Source organism: Carcharhinus amblyrhynchos, chromosome 2 (assembly GCF_965287045.1).
Source record: "Carcharhinus amblyrhynchos chromosome 2, sCarAmb.v2.hapA, whole genome shotgun sequence".
In the NCBI taxonomy this organism is placed as follows: Eukaryota; Metazoa; Chordata; class Chondrichthyes; order Carcharhiniformes; family Carcharhinidae; genus Carcharhinus; species Carcharhinus amblyrhynchos.
In genome coordinates this window covers 111,343,376-111,365,390 of record NC_137325.1, presented here as the reverse complement: position 1 = coordinate 111,365,390, position 22,015 = coordinate 111,343,376, and the positions used below count along the sequence as shown (strand labels likewise).

The window sequence follows — 22,015 nt, the reverse complement described above, 5'->3', positions numbered from 1 at the left end:
GAGAGACAGAGGTTGAGAGGCGACCTGATAGAGGTTTATAAAATGTTGAGAGGAATAGATAGCGTGGTGGATTCTCGGAGGCTATTTCCCAGGGCTGAAATGGTCGCTACGAGAGGACACAGATTTAAGGTGCTGGGAAGCAAGTACAGAGGAGATGTTAGGGGTAAGTTTTTCACTCAGAGGGTGGTGAGTGAGTGGAATCGGCTGTCATCGGTGGTGGTAGAGGCGAACTCACTGGGGTCTTTTAAAAGACTTCTGGATGAGTATATGGGATTTAATGGGATTGGGAGTTACAGATAGTTCTATGGCTTGGTAGGTATGGATGTGATCGGCGCAACTTGTGGGCCGAAGGGCCTGTTTATGCTGTAGTGTTCTATGTTCTGAGTGTGAATGGCTATTGCACACTCCAGAAATTCCTCCTCTACAGTAATATTCCCAATTTGATCAACCTAACCTATATGCAGATAATAGTTACCCATAATTACAAATATTCCTTTAATGCATGCACCTCAAATTTCCTTGCCATCCCCCACATCACCACTACTACAGTTTAGGGGTCTGTATACAACCTCAGTAACAATTTTTGCTCCTTGCTGTTTCTCTTTGTCCATACAGATTCCAGATCACTGAAGCCAATATTGCCTGACTATTGCATTAATTTTCCCTTCAACCAGCAATGTAACCCTACTATCCTTTCCTTTTTGTCTATTCTTCCTAAACAATGAACACCTCTGAATGTTTAGTTTCCATCCCTGATCACCCTACAGCCATGTCTCTGTAATCCCAACTATATTATGTCTGTTTGCATCTATTTGCGCAATTAATTCATTCACGTTATTGTGAATGCTCTGTGCATTAAGACATAAACCTTAAGAGCTGTCTTTTGAACATTCCTTGTCCCATTCTCATTATTTTTCTCTGTGGCCCTATTTTATTCTGGCCCTTGATTTCTCCGCCCATCATTTTTCTTATTTGTCTTTCTCAGTTTTGTTCTTACCCTTGTTTCTCCTTCCTCTGTATCCTTGCATCAGTTCCCAGATCCCTGCCATTTTAATTTGAAACCTCCTCAACCACTCTAGCAAATACTTGCCCTAGGACATCACTGCCAGTTCTATCCAGGTGGAATCCACCTAGTTTGTATTGGTCCCACGAGTCTGAAACCCTTCCCCTCATAATATCTCTTCAGTTACATATTCATTCAATACATCCTGTCATTTCTACTCTATCAACTCCAGAATGACCTGTAAACTCTCCAAGGCATCCTTGAACCTAGCACCAGAGAGGCAACAAACCATCCTGGAGTGTTGTTTGTAGCCACAAAAATGCACATCTGTTCACCTTACATAGAACATAGAACACTACAGCGCAGAACAGGCCCTTCGGCCCACGATGTTGCGCCGACCAGTTAAAAAAAAAACAACAACAATGACCCACTAACCTAAACCAATCCCTTTTCGTCCATAAACCTGTCCACAGACCTCTTAAACGCCCCCAAACTAGGCGCATTTACAACTGCAGCAGGCAGGGCATTCCAATCCCTCACCACCCTCTGGGTAAAGAACCTACCCCTGACATCTGTCCTATAACTACCCCCCCTTAGTTTAAAGCCATGCCCCCTCGTGCTAAATTTTTCCATCAGAGGAAAAAGGCTATCACTATCCACCCTATCTAAACCTCTAATCAACTTATATGTTTCAATAAGATCCCCTCTTAGCCGCCTTCTTTCCAGCGAAAACAACCCCAAATCCCTCAGCCTCTCCTCATAGGATCTCCCCTCCATACCAGGCAACATCCTGGTAAACCTCCTCTGCACCCTCTCCAAAGCCTCCACATCCTTCCTGTAATGTGGGGACCAGAACTGCACACAATACTCCAAATGCGGCCGCACCAGAGTTGTGTACAGTTGCAACATAACGCTACGACTCCTAAATTCAATCCCCCTACCAATAAACGCCAAGACACTGTATGCCTTCTTAACAACCTTATCTACTTGATTCCCAACTTTCAGGGATCTATGTATACATACACCTAGATCCCTCTGCTCCTCCACACTATTCAAAGTTTTCCCGTTAGCCCTATACTCAACACATCTGTTATTCCTACCAAAGTGAATTACCTCACATTTCTCTGCATTAAACTCCATCCGCCACCTCTCGGCCCAGCTCTGCAACCTAAGTCTTCCTGCAAACTATGACACCCTTCCTCACTATCTACCACACCTCCGACTTTGGTGTCATCAGCAAATTTACTGATCCACCCAACTATACCCTCATCCAGATCATTAATAAAAATCACAAACAGCAGTGGCCCCAACACAGATCCCTGAGGCACACCACTTGTAACCGAACTCCATGATGAATATTTACCGTCAACCACTACCCTCTGTCTCCTATCCGCTAGCCAATTCCTAATCCAGTTCCCTAGATCACCCCCAATCCCATACATCTGCATTTTGTGCAGAAGCCTACCATGGTGAACCTTATCAAACGCCTTACTAAAATCCATATACACCACGTCCACTGCCTTACCCCCATCCACCTCTTTGGTCACTTTCTCAAAAAACTCAATAAGGTTAGTAAGGCACGGCCTACCCGCCACAAAACCATGCTGACTATCTCCAATCAACTCATTACTCTCCAATTGAAGCCCCTACAACTATTGCATTTCCATCTTCCTTACTCCTCCCCTCTGTAGCAGAACCAACTACAGTGCAATGATTTTGGCTGTTGCTGCTTTTCTAAAGACTCATCTTTTTCTTCTAAAAACATCCACTGCTCCAAGATCATCTTAAAGAGCAAAGACAAACATCTGTCTCTTTTTTCCTTTAAGTTTCTCACCGATGGTTCCTCAGTCCTCAAGTCAAAACCAGGTATTATGAGTTCTTGGGCCTCTTTGTTTTAAGTTTGAGACCATTCATTTAGCTTCTATACAGTTTCCCCTGGCCTTCCAATTCAAGCCTGTCACCTTGCAGTCAGCCTGCACCCGTGCCTTTCTTTAACTTCTCTCCTGCCTGTTTCATGTTGTCTACAAATTCACCCCATGTAAATATTTAGCTCTCTTCTGGCACCGTTTACAGAACACAAAATAAATCTTGAACCTTCCAAAACTGCTTTCCTATCACTGACTACAAAAGCCTTCTTCCAAATCTGTATTCATTCTTCTTCTCTGGATACCAATCTGTTTTGTGCCTTCTCACAGCACTGTAATAGTTGTAATCAATTGATAGCGTCTACATCTATGACTGTGGTGCATTTTCGTTCCTCCAACATCCTTGCACGCATTTGACATGATGAACCACATGATCCTCTGCCAATACCTAGCCTCTGTTCCCCAGCTCAGTGGAACTGCCCTTGCTTGGTTCCACTCTAACATATCCAATCATAGTCAGAATACTGTTAATGACTTTTTTCCCTTTGCTGCATTGTTAACTCTGGCATCCACTCAAAATCCATCCTGCACCTCCACTGCTTTGTTTTCAGCATCGAATAGCTACTCGTCACAGTATCATTCAGGAGTTAGCTTTCAGAAGTATACTTATGACATCCAGCTCCACTGCCTCAACTGCTTGTCTGGTAAGTCGTAAGTTAGTCCAGTTAAACACTCATACGACCAAAGCCACAATCATCACCACAAATTCCATACCATTCCCAGCAACTCTGTTGGTCTCGCCAGCACTATCTCAGGTCGAACCATACCGCTTGAAATTTGTTCAAGATTCTGAAAAGATTATCTATCAAACTGGTAAAGACTGGCCATTTGACATCTAGCATATTTTTTAAATTTCTGCAGTATTAAATTAATCAGTAAGCAATTTCAGGCAAAAAGCTAGTCGGCAATAAAGTGTGTCTTAAAATTTAAAATATATTGCCACATATACCCTTCCTGCTCCTTTCAGTTCAAACTTACCTGCTTGATTGGTCTCAGACTGAGCAATAAGAGCTGCCATTGCTGAGTTGGGATTTAATCGATTTCCAAACATGTGAGATGGTGCAAGATTAAAAGAAGATCCCGGAAGTGCATTTGCCTACAAAGAAAGCAATAAAGCATAATTAGAAATGTGCATAAAAGGAAGAGTTTGAAACACAGATCACTTGTAACTGGCAAATCTAAAGCTGTCAGTTAAGTGAAATTAAATCAATAAAAAGAGCTGCATCACAGAATAATAGAGAAAAAGGTCTGTGCCTACTCTTGTTTACATAATGTGTTTCCAGTTTCAATTATGCTTCTGTGAAGGTCGACAGTATTTCTGCATAGTAACAAAAAAAACCATCAGATCAATTGCCCAAGCCTTTCTTTTGCCCCACCTAATTATGGAGATGCAAATTAATTGATGCTGTTTGACATTTTTTTTTAAGATAAACTTTATTCCTCCCTCTCTAACTGGTTAGGATATCATTCCATAGCTACGGGCTGCCCTCTAGCTGTTAGATTCATGCACTAATTAATGAATGATAGAAGACTGCTCCACCACATAGCAAAGTCCAATTCTGTTCATGCAACTATATATTTTTCAGCAGCTAACAATCAGGAGCGAAAATCATGGTTCATTTTATGCTCCCTACCTTACCCCAAGTGCTGTCTTAACGGAGACCAATTAAATCACCACAGAGCAAAAATGAAAACCACAGCCTTGATTGTTTGGTGCTACAGTGGGTGGTGCCTTTAGCTTATTATTCAACAATTTCTAAGCTAGAAATTAACTTCATACAAATTTTAAATATCCTAAAATGTTCATTTAAACAAAATTGACGAACCTTGCCCAGAGATCCACACCATTTGGCCTTGCCAGCCGTATTTTTTAATTATTGCAATGTTTATTCAATTTGAGAAGACTGTATATGGTCAGTGAACTTGGCTATGTGTGTTTTTATTTGCTGATTACCAGGCATTGTGAAACTGACAGGCATGTTGCTGCAACAATATATCTTACTAACTGCTGGATTTAACTGCTCCATTCTTTGTGTTGCAAAACTTTCACCCCGATAAGACTAAAAGATCCTCTACAGCAAGGGAATCAGTTTCCTTTGCCTATAATATAAAACTAAGAGCATGACTAAGTTGCAATTTGCCTGCTGCGCTGAGTTAGCTAGCTTCTCCACCAACAAGCCCAACCCCCCCCACCTCAGATTCCAGCACTTGGACAGTAGAATATTTGGGGAAAAATTGCTTTTATCATTTAAAGTGTGCAGTTAATGAGGTTTCATTTTTTTGTCCAAATGAGTATGAAATTGTATTGTTTTAGGGGAAGAAAACACTATTGAAAGAAGTTACAGTAACCTGCACAGTTTGAATGCAAAATAGAAAACCTTGCTTATTCATAATTATACTCTTCCAAGTCCATTTTAAATAGAATTAGATTGGGTACAATTTACCGATTTGCAGCAACATACTGATTTGGAAATGGTGCACAGGAGATTTACCAGCATGGTACTCAGGGAGAAGGAATTTCAATTGTGGAGAGATTGTAGAAACTAGGTTGCTCTCTCCTTTTAGCAGAGAAGTTATGGGTGACCTAATGGATACATTCAACATTGAGGAGTATTGATAAAGTAACTAGGGACACTCTGCTCCCATTGGTAGGAATTAAGCAGAGAACAGAAATTTAATGTAATTGGTCAAAAAAAATCCAGAGAGGGAACTGAGAATTCTTTTAGACATTAGTTTTTGCAATCTGAAATATACTTCATAGAAGCAAATTTCAATAGGAAAATTAGTTATACACTTGAAAAGGATACATTTGCAGAGCTAGAACGAAAAAAGGGTGATAATGGGACTAATTGGATTTCTCTTTTAAAGAGCCAAAACAAACGAGATGAGTTTAATGCCCTCCATATTGTACAATTCTATGAAATTCTTCAAAATAACATGTCTCCTCCAAAGTATATAACTATATTATAGATTTCCATAGGAGGAAAATCAGAGGCTGAAAAAAATGTACTGCAAATTTTTACCGTTAGTGGTAAATGCAACAACAACTTACTTTGGTAGGAATAATGGTAGGAAGGACTATTACTTACATGGCAAAAAACTGCAGCATGCGACGGTGCAGAGGGACCTCGGTTGGGGTCCTTGTGCATGAGTCGCAAAAACCCAGCCTGCAGGTGCAGCAGGTGGTCAGGAAGGCAAATGGGATGCTGGCCTTCATAGCGAGGGGGATTGAATATAAAAGTAGGGAGGTCTTGCTGCAGCTGTATAGGGCACTGGTGAGGCTGCAGCTGGAGTACTGTGTGCAGTTTTGGTCGCCGCACTTACGCAAGGATATTTTGGCATTGGAGGGAGTGTAGAGGAGGTTTACTAGGCTGATACCGGAGTTGAGGGGGTTGAACTATGAGGAGAGGCTGAATAAACTAGGCTTGTACTCGTTAGAGTTTAGAAGAACGAGGGGAGATCTCATTGAGACATATAAGATGATGAATGGGATGGATAGGATAGAGGTGGAGAGGCTCTTCCCGCTCAGAAAGGACAGTAGGACTAGAGGGCACAGCCTCAAGATAAAGGGGGGGGGTGCAGTTTAGAACGGAGTTGAGGAGGAACTTCTTCACTCAAAGGGTGGTGAATCTCTGGAATTCTCTGCCCGTTGAAGTGGTGGAGGCTGCCTCACTTAATATTTTTAAGACGCGGGTTGATAGGCAAGGGGATTAAGGGTTATGGGGAGAGGGCAGGAATGTGGAACTGAGCCACGACAGATCAGCCATGATCTTGCTGAATCGCGGGGCAGGCTCGAGGGGCTAGATGGCCTACTCCTGCTCCTATTTCTTATGTTCTTATGTATATAGCATCTTTAATGTGATTAAACATTGAGACCCCAGAAGAACATATTAGACAAGATGACGAAAACCATAAGCAAACAGGCAGGTTTTAAGCGAGTTAAAGTGGGAAAGTAAGGTAAACAAGTAGAGAAGTGCAGAAAAAGTACTCAAGGACTCGAGACCTGACAACTAAGACAACGGTGAAACAGTTCGGATTTGGAATCCAGAGAAGGGCAGACTCAGAAGGGCAAAGATATCTTAAAGAGTTGAGAGGATGAAGGCGATTGTGGCGACAGAGGGGGACAAGGCCATGGAGAGATTTGAAAACAAGGATGAAAGTTTTAAAATTAGCAGGACAGCAGCCAACGTAGATCAGCAAGTATAGGGGAAGCATGATCGCCATTGAATGGAGGATAGAATGTGGGAAACCAGCCAGGTTTGTTGAGTGCGTGCAAATAGTAAAGTCTAGAAAAAATGAAGGCACAGAAGAAGGTTTCAGCAACAGATGAGCTGAGACAATAAAGTTAAGCAATGTTATAGAGGTGGAAATAGATGATCTCTGAGAAAGCACGAGTATGAGGTTGGAAACTTATCTCAGGGTTAAATGTGACACCAAGGCTGTGACTCAGGTTAACCTCTGGTTTCTACCAAGGAGTGGGGTGGACTAGGCAGTAGACTTTGGAGCAGGAACCAAAGTCAATGGTTTCAGGTGTTTCAATATTTGAGGAAATTTCTGCTTATCCAGTACTGGAAGTTGGATAAGGTGTCTGATAATTTAGCAATAGTGAAGGATTCAATAGAATGGTATTAAAGTTTTAAAGTTAAAAATGTATTTATTAATATCAAAAGTAGGCTTACATTAACACTAATCAAGTTACTGTGAAAATCCCCTAGTCGCCACACTCTGTCATCTGTTCAGGTATGCTGAGGGAGAATTTAGCATGGCCAAAGCATCTAACCACATGCCTTTCAGACTGTGGGAGGAAACCCACACAGACATGGGGAGAATGTGCAGACTCCACACAGTGACCCAAGCCAGGAATCGAACCAGGGTCCCTGGTGCTGTGAGGCAGCAGTGCTAACCACTGTGCCACCATGCCACCCTGCAATAGTTAGGTGACCTCAATATACATGTGAAAAATAATGTTGCCTGATGTCACCAAGGAGGTGAAATATAAGAAACAGGAGGGGACTAAGAATTGATCCTTGACATTCATGAGAGGTAATGGTGCAATAACAGGAAGAGAAGTCAATGCAAAGTATTGTCTGGTTACAATTATATGGATAGGAATGGAACCACATGAGAGCAGACCAAGCCACCTGGATGACAATGGAGAGGTGTTGGAGGAGGATGGTGTCATCACGTGTGTCAAAAGCTGCAGACAAGTCTGGAAGGATGAAGAGGGTGACAGTCAGCCATACAGGATATAATGTATACATTGATAACAATGGCTCAGTGCTATGCTCCCAGTGGAGGGATTTAAATATGAAATTGTGGGGAAGAAAATCAGAATGGATTTGGCAGGCGAAAACGCATTCACAAACTTTGGAGATGGAACTGCAGTTTGCAAGGGCAGAGGGATCAAGGATTGGTTTGTTGAGGAGGGGTGATGACATCAGATTTACAGCAGTAGGAATAACCCTGAAGAAAGAGAATTGTTTAAATAACGTTTAACACGGAAGCCAGAAAAGGAAGTTAGGTGATCAGCAGTCGTGTAATTAATTTTATAGCCTCAATATTAACTCTACTGCATTTATGGTGGACATGGTGCATGGCAAGCAGAAAACCCCCTCTAGAAAGCTGAGTGTATGTACCAAACTGTTTCAATTATCAGCCATCATTTAAATTTTTCTGAATTGACTCCTGGTGGAAATTGGTAGGAGCAGTAGCAAGGCCAACAAGATGTGGGAACGCAAATGTCCATGACATAAGATTAGTGCTGCAAGGCAGTTGCAAACTGTAGAAACAGGAGTAGGCTATTCGGCCCTTGAGCCTGCTCTGCCATTCATTATGCTCACGTTGATCATCAAATTCAATATCTGGTCCCCTCTTCTCCCCATATCCCTTGATCCCTTTGGCCCCATGAACTACATCTAATTTCTTCTTGAAATCAGACAACATTTTGGCCTTAACTCTCTGGGAGAAGAAATTTCCCCGCACCCTCAAACTATGACCCCTAATTCTGGACCACCACCACCGGGAATATTTTTTCTGAATCTTCCCTGTCTAACCTTGTTAGAATTTATATGTTTCTATGACATCCCCGTTCACTCCTTTAAAAGTCCAGTGAATATTATCCTAACCAACTTTGTCACTCTTCATATGGCAGACCTGCCACCCCAGGAATCAGCGTGGTAAGCCTTTGCTGTACCACCTCTATATAGCAAGGACATTCTTCCTCAGATAAGGACACTAAACTGCATAAATAGTACAGGTGTGGCCTCACCAACACCATATACAACTGCAGTAAAACATCCCTATTCCTATACTCAACTTCTCTCACTACAAAGGCCAACATACATTTGCCTTCTTTACTGCCTGCTGTACCAAACAGATGCAGGTACTCCAAGGTAGAGAAAATGTCAAGGCTGGGAAAGTCCACTGATGAGAAATTCTTTTTTTTAAATATTTACGCTTGGCCTCTTCAAGCCACTCTGCTGCTTCCTATCATATAACAGCTTTGGCACCCTGCTGGCCTCCCAATTCCTGCAGTTGAAATTGCAGATGGCTATGTTACATGCTGTTTCCTGTATGGATTGGCAGCATCTTGTGCCTGAATTCTGCCTGGCTACAATGGTGGTGGGCTGCTGGAATGTAATGCAACAGCCCTTTCACCCTGTCAACATAACTAAAAAAAAAACTTTCTTTGGCCAATTTCACATGGGCATCTTAAAAATATTATGACATATAAGTAGCATGATTAGTTACAGAAAATAAGCTCAAAAATTACATTGCTCATTAGATAAATAATTTGACATATGGTGTAAGCTGTAGGGACAAGGAAAAATCACAGGCTTAATATTCTGACCTGAGCTAACCTAGTTGATCTCAAGCAGGCTAGCAGTAGATGCTAATGTGCAATTGTTTCGTGCTCATGAGGAAAAAAATGATTTAAGGATGCCTGTTCCATCTATCACTGCAAAGCTGGTAGAAGCAGCACTCAAATAGGTTGACACAGGCAAGTCAGGGCCTTGACTAGTTTGGCATAATATTCCTACGTTGAAATAGCTTGTGAACACCCATCACTCTGTCCCACACAGAACGATCACCTAGGCGAAGTACTGATGTTGCTTTTGTTCATCTTCAGAGCAGGAGGGCAGAAAAATCTCATGCAAACTAGCTGTTGGAAAAATAATACAAATTTCCAAAATGCAAATTTATTGAGCTTCATCCTTTTCTACAGCACAAAACCTGAACACTTTTTAAGAAAATTAATCTTGCGGGAATTACCCTAAGTTTGTAGTCCTAACATTTTTCTAAACAGTTCGATCAATTACAATTCTAAAGCTGAAAGGTCACCTCATTCAATCACTTGCAAAGTATGTAATAATGGTTTCCAGTTTTCATGCATACCCCATGTGTGCAGCCTGGTCACAAATACTGGGACTTTAGCAGCATGATGACCGTGTGGTAATCCTACTAATTATTTAATCTTATTAAACCATTTACGAAATAAGGTCAGGTAGATAACAGATGTCTCACAAATGCTCAAGTCTTCCACATCACAGGCTGTCTGCAGAGGTCAGAAGGTCCGACTTCCAACTCTAGTTCAGCTACTAAAACCTACATTTCCTTTGCTCTGCTGAATCATTAGCAAATCAAAAATCATTCCATTACTTCCTTTTCTGATGAAATTGGATGTTGAATCAAAAAGGCATCGCAAGTATGTGTTTTTCACAATGTAAGACTAAACGATAAATCACAGCTCCACCATGACCCCATCTGAGTAACTGTAATTTTGGCAGTCAGCCAACACTACTAGTAGTGAGCTCTTCCAAAGTTTGTATTCATTCATGTTGCAAATCACAATTCTGAAGGCCTCTACTGGGACTTAAGCCAAACAAGCAAAAATGAACCCTTACATCAAGCAGCTATTGCTGGCCAAATTCTTGCATAATCCAGTTCAGTGAAAAAATGCTTTTCCTTTCATGCATTTACCCAGGCTCTGAAGTTGCTTGTATTAAGTGGTGAATATAAAGTGAGATTGTGATATTAAAGTGTGACTAGAGACAGACATACTACAAAAGTACTACTTGGAACAGAAGAGGCAGACAAGTCACTACCGATACGATCACAACAAAATTTCTATAAACCTCTGCATTAGAGTATACTTATTTTGATGTAAACTTTGAAGAAAATGTTTTAAAAGAATCAACACTACAAACATTTCATGTCTTAAAGCATTTTGTTTAACTGGTTACACAATAACCTTCTAAATTTTCCACATATTTTCAGCAACAAAAGGTGGCTATGTATTTTATTAGATCCTGTGGTGTTCTCTTCTTAGCTTTTGCATATATATGTACTTTTTCTTCATTCTCAAATACAATTTATCAGTATTTTCGTTTGTTTTATATCCATTTATTCTCTGAGTTATTCCACTGTTTTTCCTTCTTTCCCAAGTTATTTTTTGTTTGATCTATTTAGCAATATCAAGTCTTTGGGCAGGACTTGTGTTCCCAAGATGCAATCCCATTGTTAGGATGAAATGCATGTCAAGAAGTCACAAATACTGGTGGTGGGACCCAGAAAAAGATATTGGAATCCTGTCCAATTAAGGAAGGTAGATGGGCACCTGAGTCTGAAGGACCTATAGGAGACCATCCATCACTGGAGGATCCTCAAGATAGAGGTGCCCTCTGAAGTCTTTCCAATCTTTATAAAGAAAAAATGGCTACAGCTGCCAAGCCAACAACATTGATGGGAATAAAAGTCTTGCTGGTTACCCTGGCCTGCCACCAGGAGGCCGCCTTCATCCATCAGCCTGACCTGGTCTCAGAATGGGGCCTGCCTGCTGGTGTCAGAAAAGCGCCCTCAATCAGCACTGTAGTTGACTACCTATCACTGGCAGCCATCATACACACAACCCCTCCCAACATTAAAGCAGCAACCTATTAAATAGAAGAGAGGCAGCAAATATGCTGGCAGTAATAGTAGTGCAAAATTGTCATCACATTTGCCTCTGAACCACCATGAAAATCCAACCCTTTTATCTTCTTATTTTACAGGCTCTATTACTTCAATTACATTCACTGCTCATCTGGAATTTGAGGCTTTCCAGAGAATGCAAACAATAGCAGTGAGAAAATACTGTTGCTCATTAACAGATTATGGATAGCAAGAAAAGGAGTATTACTTAGCAAATCTTTTAGGAGTAATGTTGTTAAAGTATAATTGACAACCAAATGGATCTATTACAGTAGAAGAATACAATATACACAATTGGTTCGATGAAAAGAAAGTTCCTTGCTGTAAGATCTGAAATTCGCAACACAAATGCGCTAAGCAGGGTCTTCTGACAATCCAATTTCTTACTGAGCTCCCCATGCAAATATTGGTCCTAGTTTACAAAAGCAAATTGGTAATTCTATCAATTACATCAAATCTACACATGGATTTAACTGGAATCTCTACCTCCAAGCAGAAGATTCCAAGTTTCTCTCTCAAATACGTTTGCAAGCAAAAGATATTACACATGGAAAATTGGGAGTTTGGGTAATATTTGGTCATTTACTGGTCAAAGTGAAGATTAGAAATACTAAGAGTCAACTTCATTTAACAAAAACATTTCAATAACCACAACCAACAGGGATATTTTGTTATAAATTGACTTATAATTGGAAGAACACTTTCTAGACATTAATTTGTATTGCTGCTCAAATAAATGTGCACAGAATGCAAAGTTGTTTAAAAACGATCAAATTAAATGTTTTCTTAAAACATGGAATCAACTAGGACATGCTTAAGAGTATAATTTATTTAGTAAATATAACAATTGTATTAATAAAATTATAATGACATTTCTTCACCGGAATCAGAATTAGACAAATGTAAAACAGCCAAGAGACAGTTCATTTACTGATGTTTGTAATGCAAATAATTTGGTTGAAAGCTTTAAAGAGCTAATGTCTCTTTCTTCAATTCCCATACACATTTAAAATTTAAGCTTCAACACCAAAAATACTACAAAATTTGTTTTTTGAAGGAACAATTTTCAAGAAATTCCAGATAGACATTAAATGGTTTGCTAAAACTGCTCGCCACCAGAAGAGGCAGCAGTGTACATTTATCTGATAACATGCAGCAAAAGAATTTTAGTGGACTCTTGTCACGTACGAAATATTTGGAAAAGCGAGTCAATCTCCAGTGACATGTTAACTAAGCTCAAAAAGGCAGACATCAAAGAACTGAAAGAATGCTTACTGATTAGGTAGTATCATTTAATCAAAAGGCCAGACCTGAATTTTTAAGAACCCATCTCAGAAACCAAAGGTTTTCTTTTAATAGTTTGCCTATATCAATTTAAGTCAGTAATTTACAAATACAATCTCTAGGGCTTTCACATGTTGAAACCTGATGCAAGCTGGAGGATTCCTGATGACATCACAAATTCTGCAGTGTTCCCGAGAGAAAGCATTAATGGAGTTGCTCAGATTATTGGAGATGTTGTAAAGGCTGCTGGATTTTTCTTCAACAGGATTTTAAAAGTGTACTAAATTTGGACCATCTAAATCTCATGCATGATATCAGTCACTCAGGAAGCATCATAAGAAAATCTAATTCTGATGAATATATATTCCAGCAGCTTCCCAGTCTTTTGGGTTAAAAATATTGTGGTTGTGTATCAGCACCAAAAGTAAGTATCTCTTTATTTTACTGGTTTAATTGAAAATATATTTACAAACCCCAGAATATCCTGTGAATACATAGTAGGTTGATCCGTACCTATAGAAAGGAATGTTTTGATGAAGATTGACACTCAAAATGTTATTTTTTTTCCTTTAGATATTGACAAGCTTGCTGCATACTGAGAACTTTGGCTTATATTTCCAAAAATTACCTTTTATTTAAATTACAATAGTAAATTCAGAAATTCCAGATGTTTGTAAATATAAATATTTAAGGCACTAAATACAATTAATCATTTTTTGGAGAAAAATAAATGCATCAACAGAAAACAAAAACTGACAGTTAATGCAAAAAAAAAGAAACAATTTTTCTTTTAGCCAATGTCCCATACAAGTTATACGCTAAGCAGGGTCTCCTGACAACCAGCCCAATTTCTTACCGAACTCCCCACCAGCAGGGTTTTAATACCCAGCGTGTGATGAGAGATGAAACCAAGTGTGAACAACTTTAAGGTCCCATGAGTAGGGCTGACTGTTGAAGCTGTCAGGTTCAATTGCATCATTCGACATTATTCAATGCCCCAAACTGCTCCCTAATTGTTAGGGGCTTAACATATTCAGTGCCATTGTTTAGCCTAATGCAGAAATGCCCACAGAAGGACTTACATAAAGAAGGGGGAGGGTTTAGATTTTGGTAAACCATGACTGAATTTTCTTTCATTCATAGAGTGACAAGGAAGGGCTGAACAACCAGATGCAATATGTAGCACTTTACACCCTCCTTGGATCATAGTTCATCAATACCCACCTCAACTAAAACACATTTGTCTAGAATCAGTCTGCAATGAAATATTATACCTGTTTAAATCTACAATTCCTTTTAAATGCAGAAAAGTTAAAAGACATTTTAGCGCTGTAGAAGGATCAAAGTATTTCAACAGGCAGATATATAACACTAGGGGGTAATGGTACAACAGATGATGCAAACAATAAATGAATTAGATGCCGAATCAGTTTGGCTGAAAAATAAATTGGTAAATCAAGCTTTGAATTCATTCAGCTAAAATATGACCATTTATCAGAAAAAGATAAAGGTATTAATGCTAGGTTGGACATCAATTTGATTTGCGTTTTTGGTGATCACTGCACTTTCACTGTCAATTTTCCAAATGTTTGATTTCAAAGCCACACATGTAGACCTTTTGAAATTGATCATGCTTCTGATGTAAATCAAGACAACAAGTGCTGGCGGCTATTTAATCATATTGGTGGTGCATTATAGCAAAGCTTGATACCATATTCATGAGTACACCTTCCATTCAGAGTCAATGAATTGTGATCAGGAGCAAGAATCTTAGCTTGCGTTTTCTTTTCTAATCTTAATCTGGGAAAAGAAAATGCAAGCTATAACCTTCACTATAGCCCAAGCTGAGATCAGCTACTTCAGCACAATTCAGAAGCCCAACCTGGGACAATTTTAGTCTACTAGGAAAGTACTAAACATGTTTTATGCATTTTTGTGTACATGTAGGATGATACCAGACTGAACAAAATAAAAGATAAGAAAGGCAAATCAGAAAAGACTGAGTGATTAGCACTACATCAACTGCCTAGAGATTGTAAGGCAGATTGAAAAACTGGAGGTGGGAAGAACTTCTACAGGAACAATGGATTAGATTAAGAGTCTGCATGGGCAATGGTCATACAGACACAGATGTTTAGCTTACGAACTGAGTATACATTAATAAAAACAGCATATCAATACATGGAACATCTTAAAGAGACAAATTTAACGCAAAATGAAATTCAAATAGAGGCAAATAACAAACCCAAGGAATAACAAAGAAGAAAATATTGAGCAATGGTAAAAGAGGATTAGAAAGTTGAGTATGAACAAAGAAAAGTAGTTAATGATATTATAAATATATTTAAGTAGTAAAGAACAGGGTCAAATAGTGGTGAGCAACAAAATCTTATGAAGTATACAAGTATTTTGCCTCAGTAATAACAGAAGTCTATGGTAGTAAGAATAAAAGAAAAAATGGTGAAACTATTAGGCAAGATAACTATAGAAAAGGAAGTAGTAAGGAAAAAAATTGTAGAACTCAAACAGGAAAAGCACCAGGTCCATTCTCAATTTAATTAAGTTAACCAGGCAGCCAGCACAGATTTAAAATGATGTGTCAGACAAATTTAACTAAGCGAACACCAGAAATAATGGTGTATTCATAAGGGATGTATGGGTCTATGTACAGGGATTATCAAATGAGATTTCATACGGTGTTACATTTTCAGAGCAATAATAAAGTACACACTAAACAGTAAAACTTTTAAATGAATAAAGAAGTATGGGGACATAGAAGCTCATTACGTCATTTAGCTTTGACATAGGATCATCTGGACTCGAACCTTCAGCTCTTGTCTCTCCTTACAGATGCTGCCAGACCTACTGAGATTTGGATAGAGAGGCTCAGATGTGCAAATATTTAAAAGCAGGAGGATGTTAGTAATTTTATACCCACAGAATGTTGCAAAGAAAAGTTGAATTCTAAACTTCTTATTTTAAGGCTGCTTAATTATTTTTTAATTTGCACTTTTTGAAAAATTATTTCATGGAATGTGGGTGTCATTAGCAAAGCTATCATTTGTCTGCCATCCCTGATTGCCTTAGAAACATGGGAAGCAGGAGCAGGAATAGTCCATTTGACAAATTTAGACAAATGCAAGGTAATGCATTTTAGACAAATGAGAGGTAATGCATTTTGGTAGAATGAATCAGGGCAGGACTTACTCAGTTAATGGTCGGGCACTGGGGAGAGTTACAGAACCAAGAAATCTAGGGGTACATGTTCATAGCTCCTTGAAAGTGGAGTTACAGGTGGACAGAGTGGTGAAGGCGGCATTCGGCATGCTTGGTTTCATCAGTCAGAACACTGAATACTGGAGTTGGGACGTCTTGTGAAGTTGTACAAGACATTGGTAAGGCCACACTTGGAATATTGTGTGCCATTCTGGTCACCCTATTATAGAAAGAATAGTATTAAACTAGAAAGAGTGCATAAGAACATAAGAAATAGGAGCAGGAGTAGGCCATCTAGCCCTTCAAGCCTGCCCCGCCATTCAATAAGATCATGGCTGATCTGAAGTGGATCAGTTCCACTTTCCCGCTTTCTCCCCATAACCCTTAATTCCCCTGTCAGACCATTTCAGTGCAGAAAAGATTTACTAGGATGCTACCAGGACTTTATGGATTGAGTTATAAGGAGAGGTTGAATAGACTGGGACTTGTTCTCTGGGGTGTAGGAGGCTGAGGTGTGACATTATAGAGGTCTATAAAATAATGAGGGGCATAGCCAAAATAGACAATCAATATCTTTTCCCAAAGGTAGGGGAGTCTAATACTTGAGAGCGTAGGTTTAAGGTGAGACGGGAGAGATACAAAAGTGTCCAGACGGGTAATTTTTTCCACACAAGAGGGTGGTGTGTGTCTGGAACAAGCCGCCAGAGGTAGTAATGGAAGCAGGTACAATTTTATCTTCAGATAGTTACATGGGTACTGTGGGTATAGAGGGATATGGGCCAAATGCGGGCAACTGGGATTAGCTTAGGGGTTTTTCAAAAAAGGGCAGCATGGACAAGTTGGCCAAAGGGCCTGTTTCCATGCTGTAAACCTCTGTGGCTCTTTGACCCTTTGAACCTGCTCCACCAATCAATATGATTATGGCTGATCCTCGGTCTTAATGCCATATCTCCTGATGCCATTAGAATTTAAAACATGATGTATTTCTTGGATACATTTACTGACGTGGCCTCCACAGCCTTCTGGAGTAGAGAATCCCACAGGTTCACTTTCCTTTGAGTGAAGAAATCTTTTCTTATCTCAGTCCTAAATGGTCTACCCCATATCCTGTGACAGTGTCCTCTGGTTCTAAATGATCCAACCAAGGAAAACATCCTCCCCTCATTGGTCTGTAGAGCTCTGTTTGAATTTTATATGTTACTAACAGATCTTCGCTCATCCTTCTAAACCCTAGTGAATAAAGGCCCAGTTGAACCAATCTCTTCTCAAAGCAGTTTGATCAACCCCAGTATCAGCCCAGCAAACCTCCGCTGCATTCCCTTTATGGCAAGTATATCTTGTTTTTAGGTAGGGAGACAAAACTGCACACTTTGGACAGAGTGGCTTGCTATGCCATTTTAGGGAGTGGTTAAGAGTCAACCAAATGTGACTGCAGACCCACATGTAGGTCAGAACAGGTAAGGACGGCAAATTTCCTTCCCTAAAAGACATCAGTGAACCAGATGGATTATAACAACAACTGATGACAGTTCCATGGTTGCCATTACTGAGACCAGTTTTCAATTCCAGATTTTATTAACTGAATTTAAATTCCACCGGCTGCCTGGTCGGATTTGAACATGCGCAGATAGCATTAGCCCATGTCTCTGGCTTATTTGTCCAGTGACACATCCACTAGGTTACTTCCTCCTCTGTTGCCATTTGATTTATGTTCATTCCAACTATTGACAAACTCAAAATTTGTGCAAAAATTAATAGACCTGTGCAAAATTATTTGTTGGGCAACAGCATAGTGGCAGCGTGATTAGCATTGCTGCCTCAGTACCAAGGACCCAGGTTCAATTCCCGATGTGGGTCACTGTCTGTGCAAAGTCTGCACTTTCTCTCTGTGTCTGCATGGGTTTCCTCCGGGTGCTCCAGTTTCCTCCCACAGTCCTAAAGACATACTGGTTAGGTGCACTGGTCATGCTAAATTCTCCCTGGGTGTATTTAGGAGACTTTCACAGTAACTTCATTGCAGTGTTAACGTAAGCCTACTTGTGACACTAAACTTTAAATTTTTCCAGTTTTAGGTGCCTTTCTTTAGGAAGGTATCAATTGCTCAACAGGTTGTGCAAGACCTCCACTAAGATGATGCATTATGAGTCACTTTAGATATGAGGAAAGATGAAAAAATGCGACTGCTTTTCATTAGCATATCAGAGATTTGATGTTTAAGATGAGGAATGGATTCCATAAAAGGCAACAATTCCACTGGTCAGCAAAATGATAACAAATGGGCAGAAAATTATGTATAGAGCACCCTCATGTAAATAGGAGGTAGAAGCAAATTACAACAATTATACCTTGCATTTATATTGTGCCTGACTGAGTGGATGGACATTGCAGTGTAATTACACAGAAACTGACATGGTTAAAAGAGAAGACATTATGACCAGTAACCAAATGTTTGGTCAATGAGAGGTTTTAAGAATTCCTGTAAGAGGAGGAATGGTGAAAATGCAGAGATTTAGGGAGGAAATTGCAGTGAATCCTACAGCTGAAGTTATGGAGCAAATGGTGGGACTTATTAGTTATAATATGGACGGCAGGATTTTCAATATGTTGAACTTTATGGCGGGTTGATGAGGAGAGGACAGTCAGAGGAGAACTGGAATAGTCAAAGCTGGCGGTAACAAAAACCTGGATGGGGCTGTCAGCAGCAGACAGGTTAATACAGGGTCAGGAATGGGCAACATTAAGAAGGTCTTAGTAATGATATGGGGTCACTAATTCAGGCCCAGGTCAAACAGAATGCAAAGTTTGCAAACACTATGGTTCAGGCCAAGATGGTGGCCAGGCTATAGTGGCTTTTAATAGAGAATGGTCAAGTATATCAAAAGTGAAAAGAAAAGGTGAAAGTGGCTTGTTCTTTCACACTGTGGCAGGTATGTGATGGCCTCATCCAGCACTGAAAAGTTTTAAGATTCATCATTGTCTTGATTTCAGTACGTGGTTACAAGAACAGGTCAAAGGCAGAGAATTTCTCATCTAGTAACTTTCCTTGCAACTGCACAAAGCTGGTCCACCGCCAATTACAAGGCAAAAGTCAGGAACATGCCAGAGTGCTCTCCGCTTGCTTGAATGAGTGCAGTTCCAACAACATTCAAGAAGTTCAACACCACCCAGGGCAAAGCAGCTCTTCATTGGCACATCAGCTGCTACCTTAAACATGTGTTATATCCACAAGATGCAACTGACCAAGGCTCTTTCATCTGCAACTTGCAAACCTGTGACCTCTACCACCGAGAAGGGCAAGGGCAGCAGATACATAAGAAACTGCAAGTTCCCCGCCAAGTCACACATCATTCTGACTTGGAACTATATTGCCATTCCTTCGTTATCGCTGGATTAAAATCCTGGAACCTAACAGCTGTGGCACTGTGCGAATATCTACACTATATGATCAGCAGCAGTTTAAGAAGACAACTCACCAGCAACTTCTGACAGGCAATCAGGGATTCAAATTAGGGCAATAACTGTTAGCCTAGCCAGCAATGCCCATCTTATCTCAGCTCATGAACCCTGAATTAAAAGTGGACACATAAATTTCAAAAAAAAGAGAATGAATGGAAAAGAGCATCAAGGAGTTGTAAAATTTTAAGAATTGAGACAGGAAAGTTGATAAAAGTACTGATAATACAAGACACATTGCAAAGAGAGGCTGGAGAAGTGAAGGCTGAAATAGTGATTAGGAAATCAAATGGAATGTTCTTTATTTCAGGTGTAATGATAGTATGTCTTTAAGAATGTTTCTCTGAAGGTTTTTCAAGCAGGCCCTAGCATTTTATTTTGGCACCATTTGTCTGCAGCCTGTGTCCCCAATTGTTAGTGAAGCAATATAATGGACATCATGTTTATTTTTAATATAGACTAATGCAGTGTCTTGCGTTTTATATCCTTTTGGAATTGCAGGGTGGAGTGTGATTGACAGGTCAGGTGATGTCTGTTGACAGTTTTCCTCCACACGGAAAAGTCTAAGGTTTCAATTTCAATTTTCTCAGTTGCTTTTTGAATTTGAGAAAGAAAACAGTCTCTCTCGTTTTCCCCTCTCTCTGGAGTTGGAAATTCTGCCATCTGTGAGTTGCTGATAGAAGTTGGTGAAGGCAGGCAGTGTCTCTGTCTCTGCTTTTTGGTAGTCACACTAAGAAATCTCAACACCAGGTTAGAGTCCAACCAGTTTATTTAAATAAACTGGTTGGACTCTAACCTGGTGTTGTGAGACTTCTTACTGTGTTTACTTCAGTCCAACGCTGGCAGCTCTACATCATCTGTTTTTTGGACCAGGATTGGGAAGTCTCAACAAACTGATCCAACTTTCACAGAACCAATTCATAGCAGGCATTTAAAAAGCTGCAAAATCATGTAACAAATCGGCACACTTGCTTCCAATGCCAAGTCTAGCAAAGGGTCTACATTTGTGGGATGTTGTTTGACTTAGAACATCATAAGTAGCTAGCTATTATATCATGTTTGATTTTTCTAATTGGTAGAAGTTATGCTGAAGCTTATGATATTTTAACTGGAGTTCTTAAATAAACTTTGCTTGTTAAAAGCTTCCTAGTGGGTCACTTGAATCATACCTGAAGTGAAACATCTTGTGCTCACCCGTACCAAATTCAAATGTAAACACCAAGATCTAGACTACCTTCAAAAAAAAAAGCACCATGGAATTTCTGGCCTTGGTCTTCAGACAGGGGAAGGAACATAAAAGCAAAGTTTACGGCAGCTGTAGAGCATCTAGAGTAATGTGTACAACCTTGGTCTCCTTATCTGAAAAGGGCTACATTTGCATTAGAAGCAGTTCAGAGAAGTTCAAATCATTCCTGGGACGAAAGGGCTTATTTTACAAAGAAAGGTTGAACAAGTTGGCCCTACATCTACAGTACATATAAGAATGAGATGAACTCTTACTGAATCACATAAGATCCTGAGAGAATACGGTAGATAAAGGAAGATGCTTCTCTTTGTGAGGGAGATTAGAACTAGGGTATACACTTCAAGAATAAGGGGTTCCCTTTTAAGGCAGATGAGGAGAAACATTTTCCCTGAAAATTATTTTAATATGTGGAATTCTCTTCTGCAGAAAATAGCGGAAGTGGAGTTGAGACCACAGCCAGATCAGCCATGATCTTTTTGAATGGTGGAGCAAACTCAAAAGGGCCAAATGGCTAGTCCTGTGTTCCTAAGTCCCTAGTCTTATGTAAAAAGAGGTAGCTATTGTTACAAGCTAAAAGCTTGCATTTATTTCTAACTCTTCACATACTCAGGATGTCACCACCCTCTGTACTCAGAGGGTGGTGAGGGCGCGGAATGCCCTGCCTGCAGCAGTTGTGGACTCGCCAACTTTAAGGGCATTCAAATGGTCAGCGGATAGGCATATAGATAACATTGGAATAGTTTAGGTTAGAGGGTCATTAGATTGGTTTCCACTGATCGGCACAACATCGAGGGCTGAAGGGCCTGTACTGCGCTGTAATGTTCTACGTTCTATGTCCAAATTCCTTCATAGGCTTGGATACGTACTCACTGCTGTTAAAGTACGTGAATATGGGATACAATTTACACACTTGAGAGG

The 22,015-nt window shown here is 40.0% G+C and overlaps 1 protein-coding gene across 5 annotated transcripts in view; it reads right to left on the bottom strand.

Moving 5' to 3' along the window:
* The window catches only part of mllt10 (MLLT10 histone lysine methyltransferase DOT1L cofactor), a 272,972-nt gene that overhangs the window by 70,972 nt on the left and 179,985 nt on the right, over positions 1 to 22,015 (bottom strand). For all 5 annotated transcript variants that reach the window (XR_013889342.1, XM_080211105.1, XM_080211106.1 and 2 more), the window contains one exon: positions 3,907 to 4,024. Coding sequence is in view for 4 of the 5 variants with exons in the window: in XM_080211105.1 (XP_080067231.1) it covers positions 3,907 to 4,024 (118 nt within the window). In the remaining variant the exon portion in view is untranslated. The remainder of the gene's footprint in view (positions 1 to 3,906; positions 4,025 to 22,015) is intronic.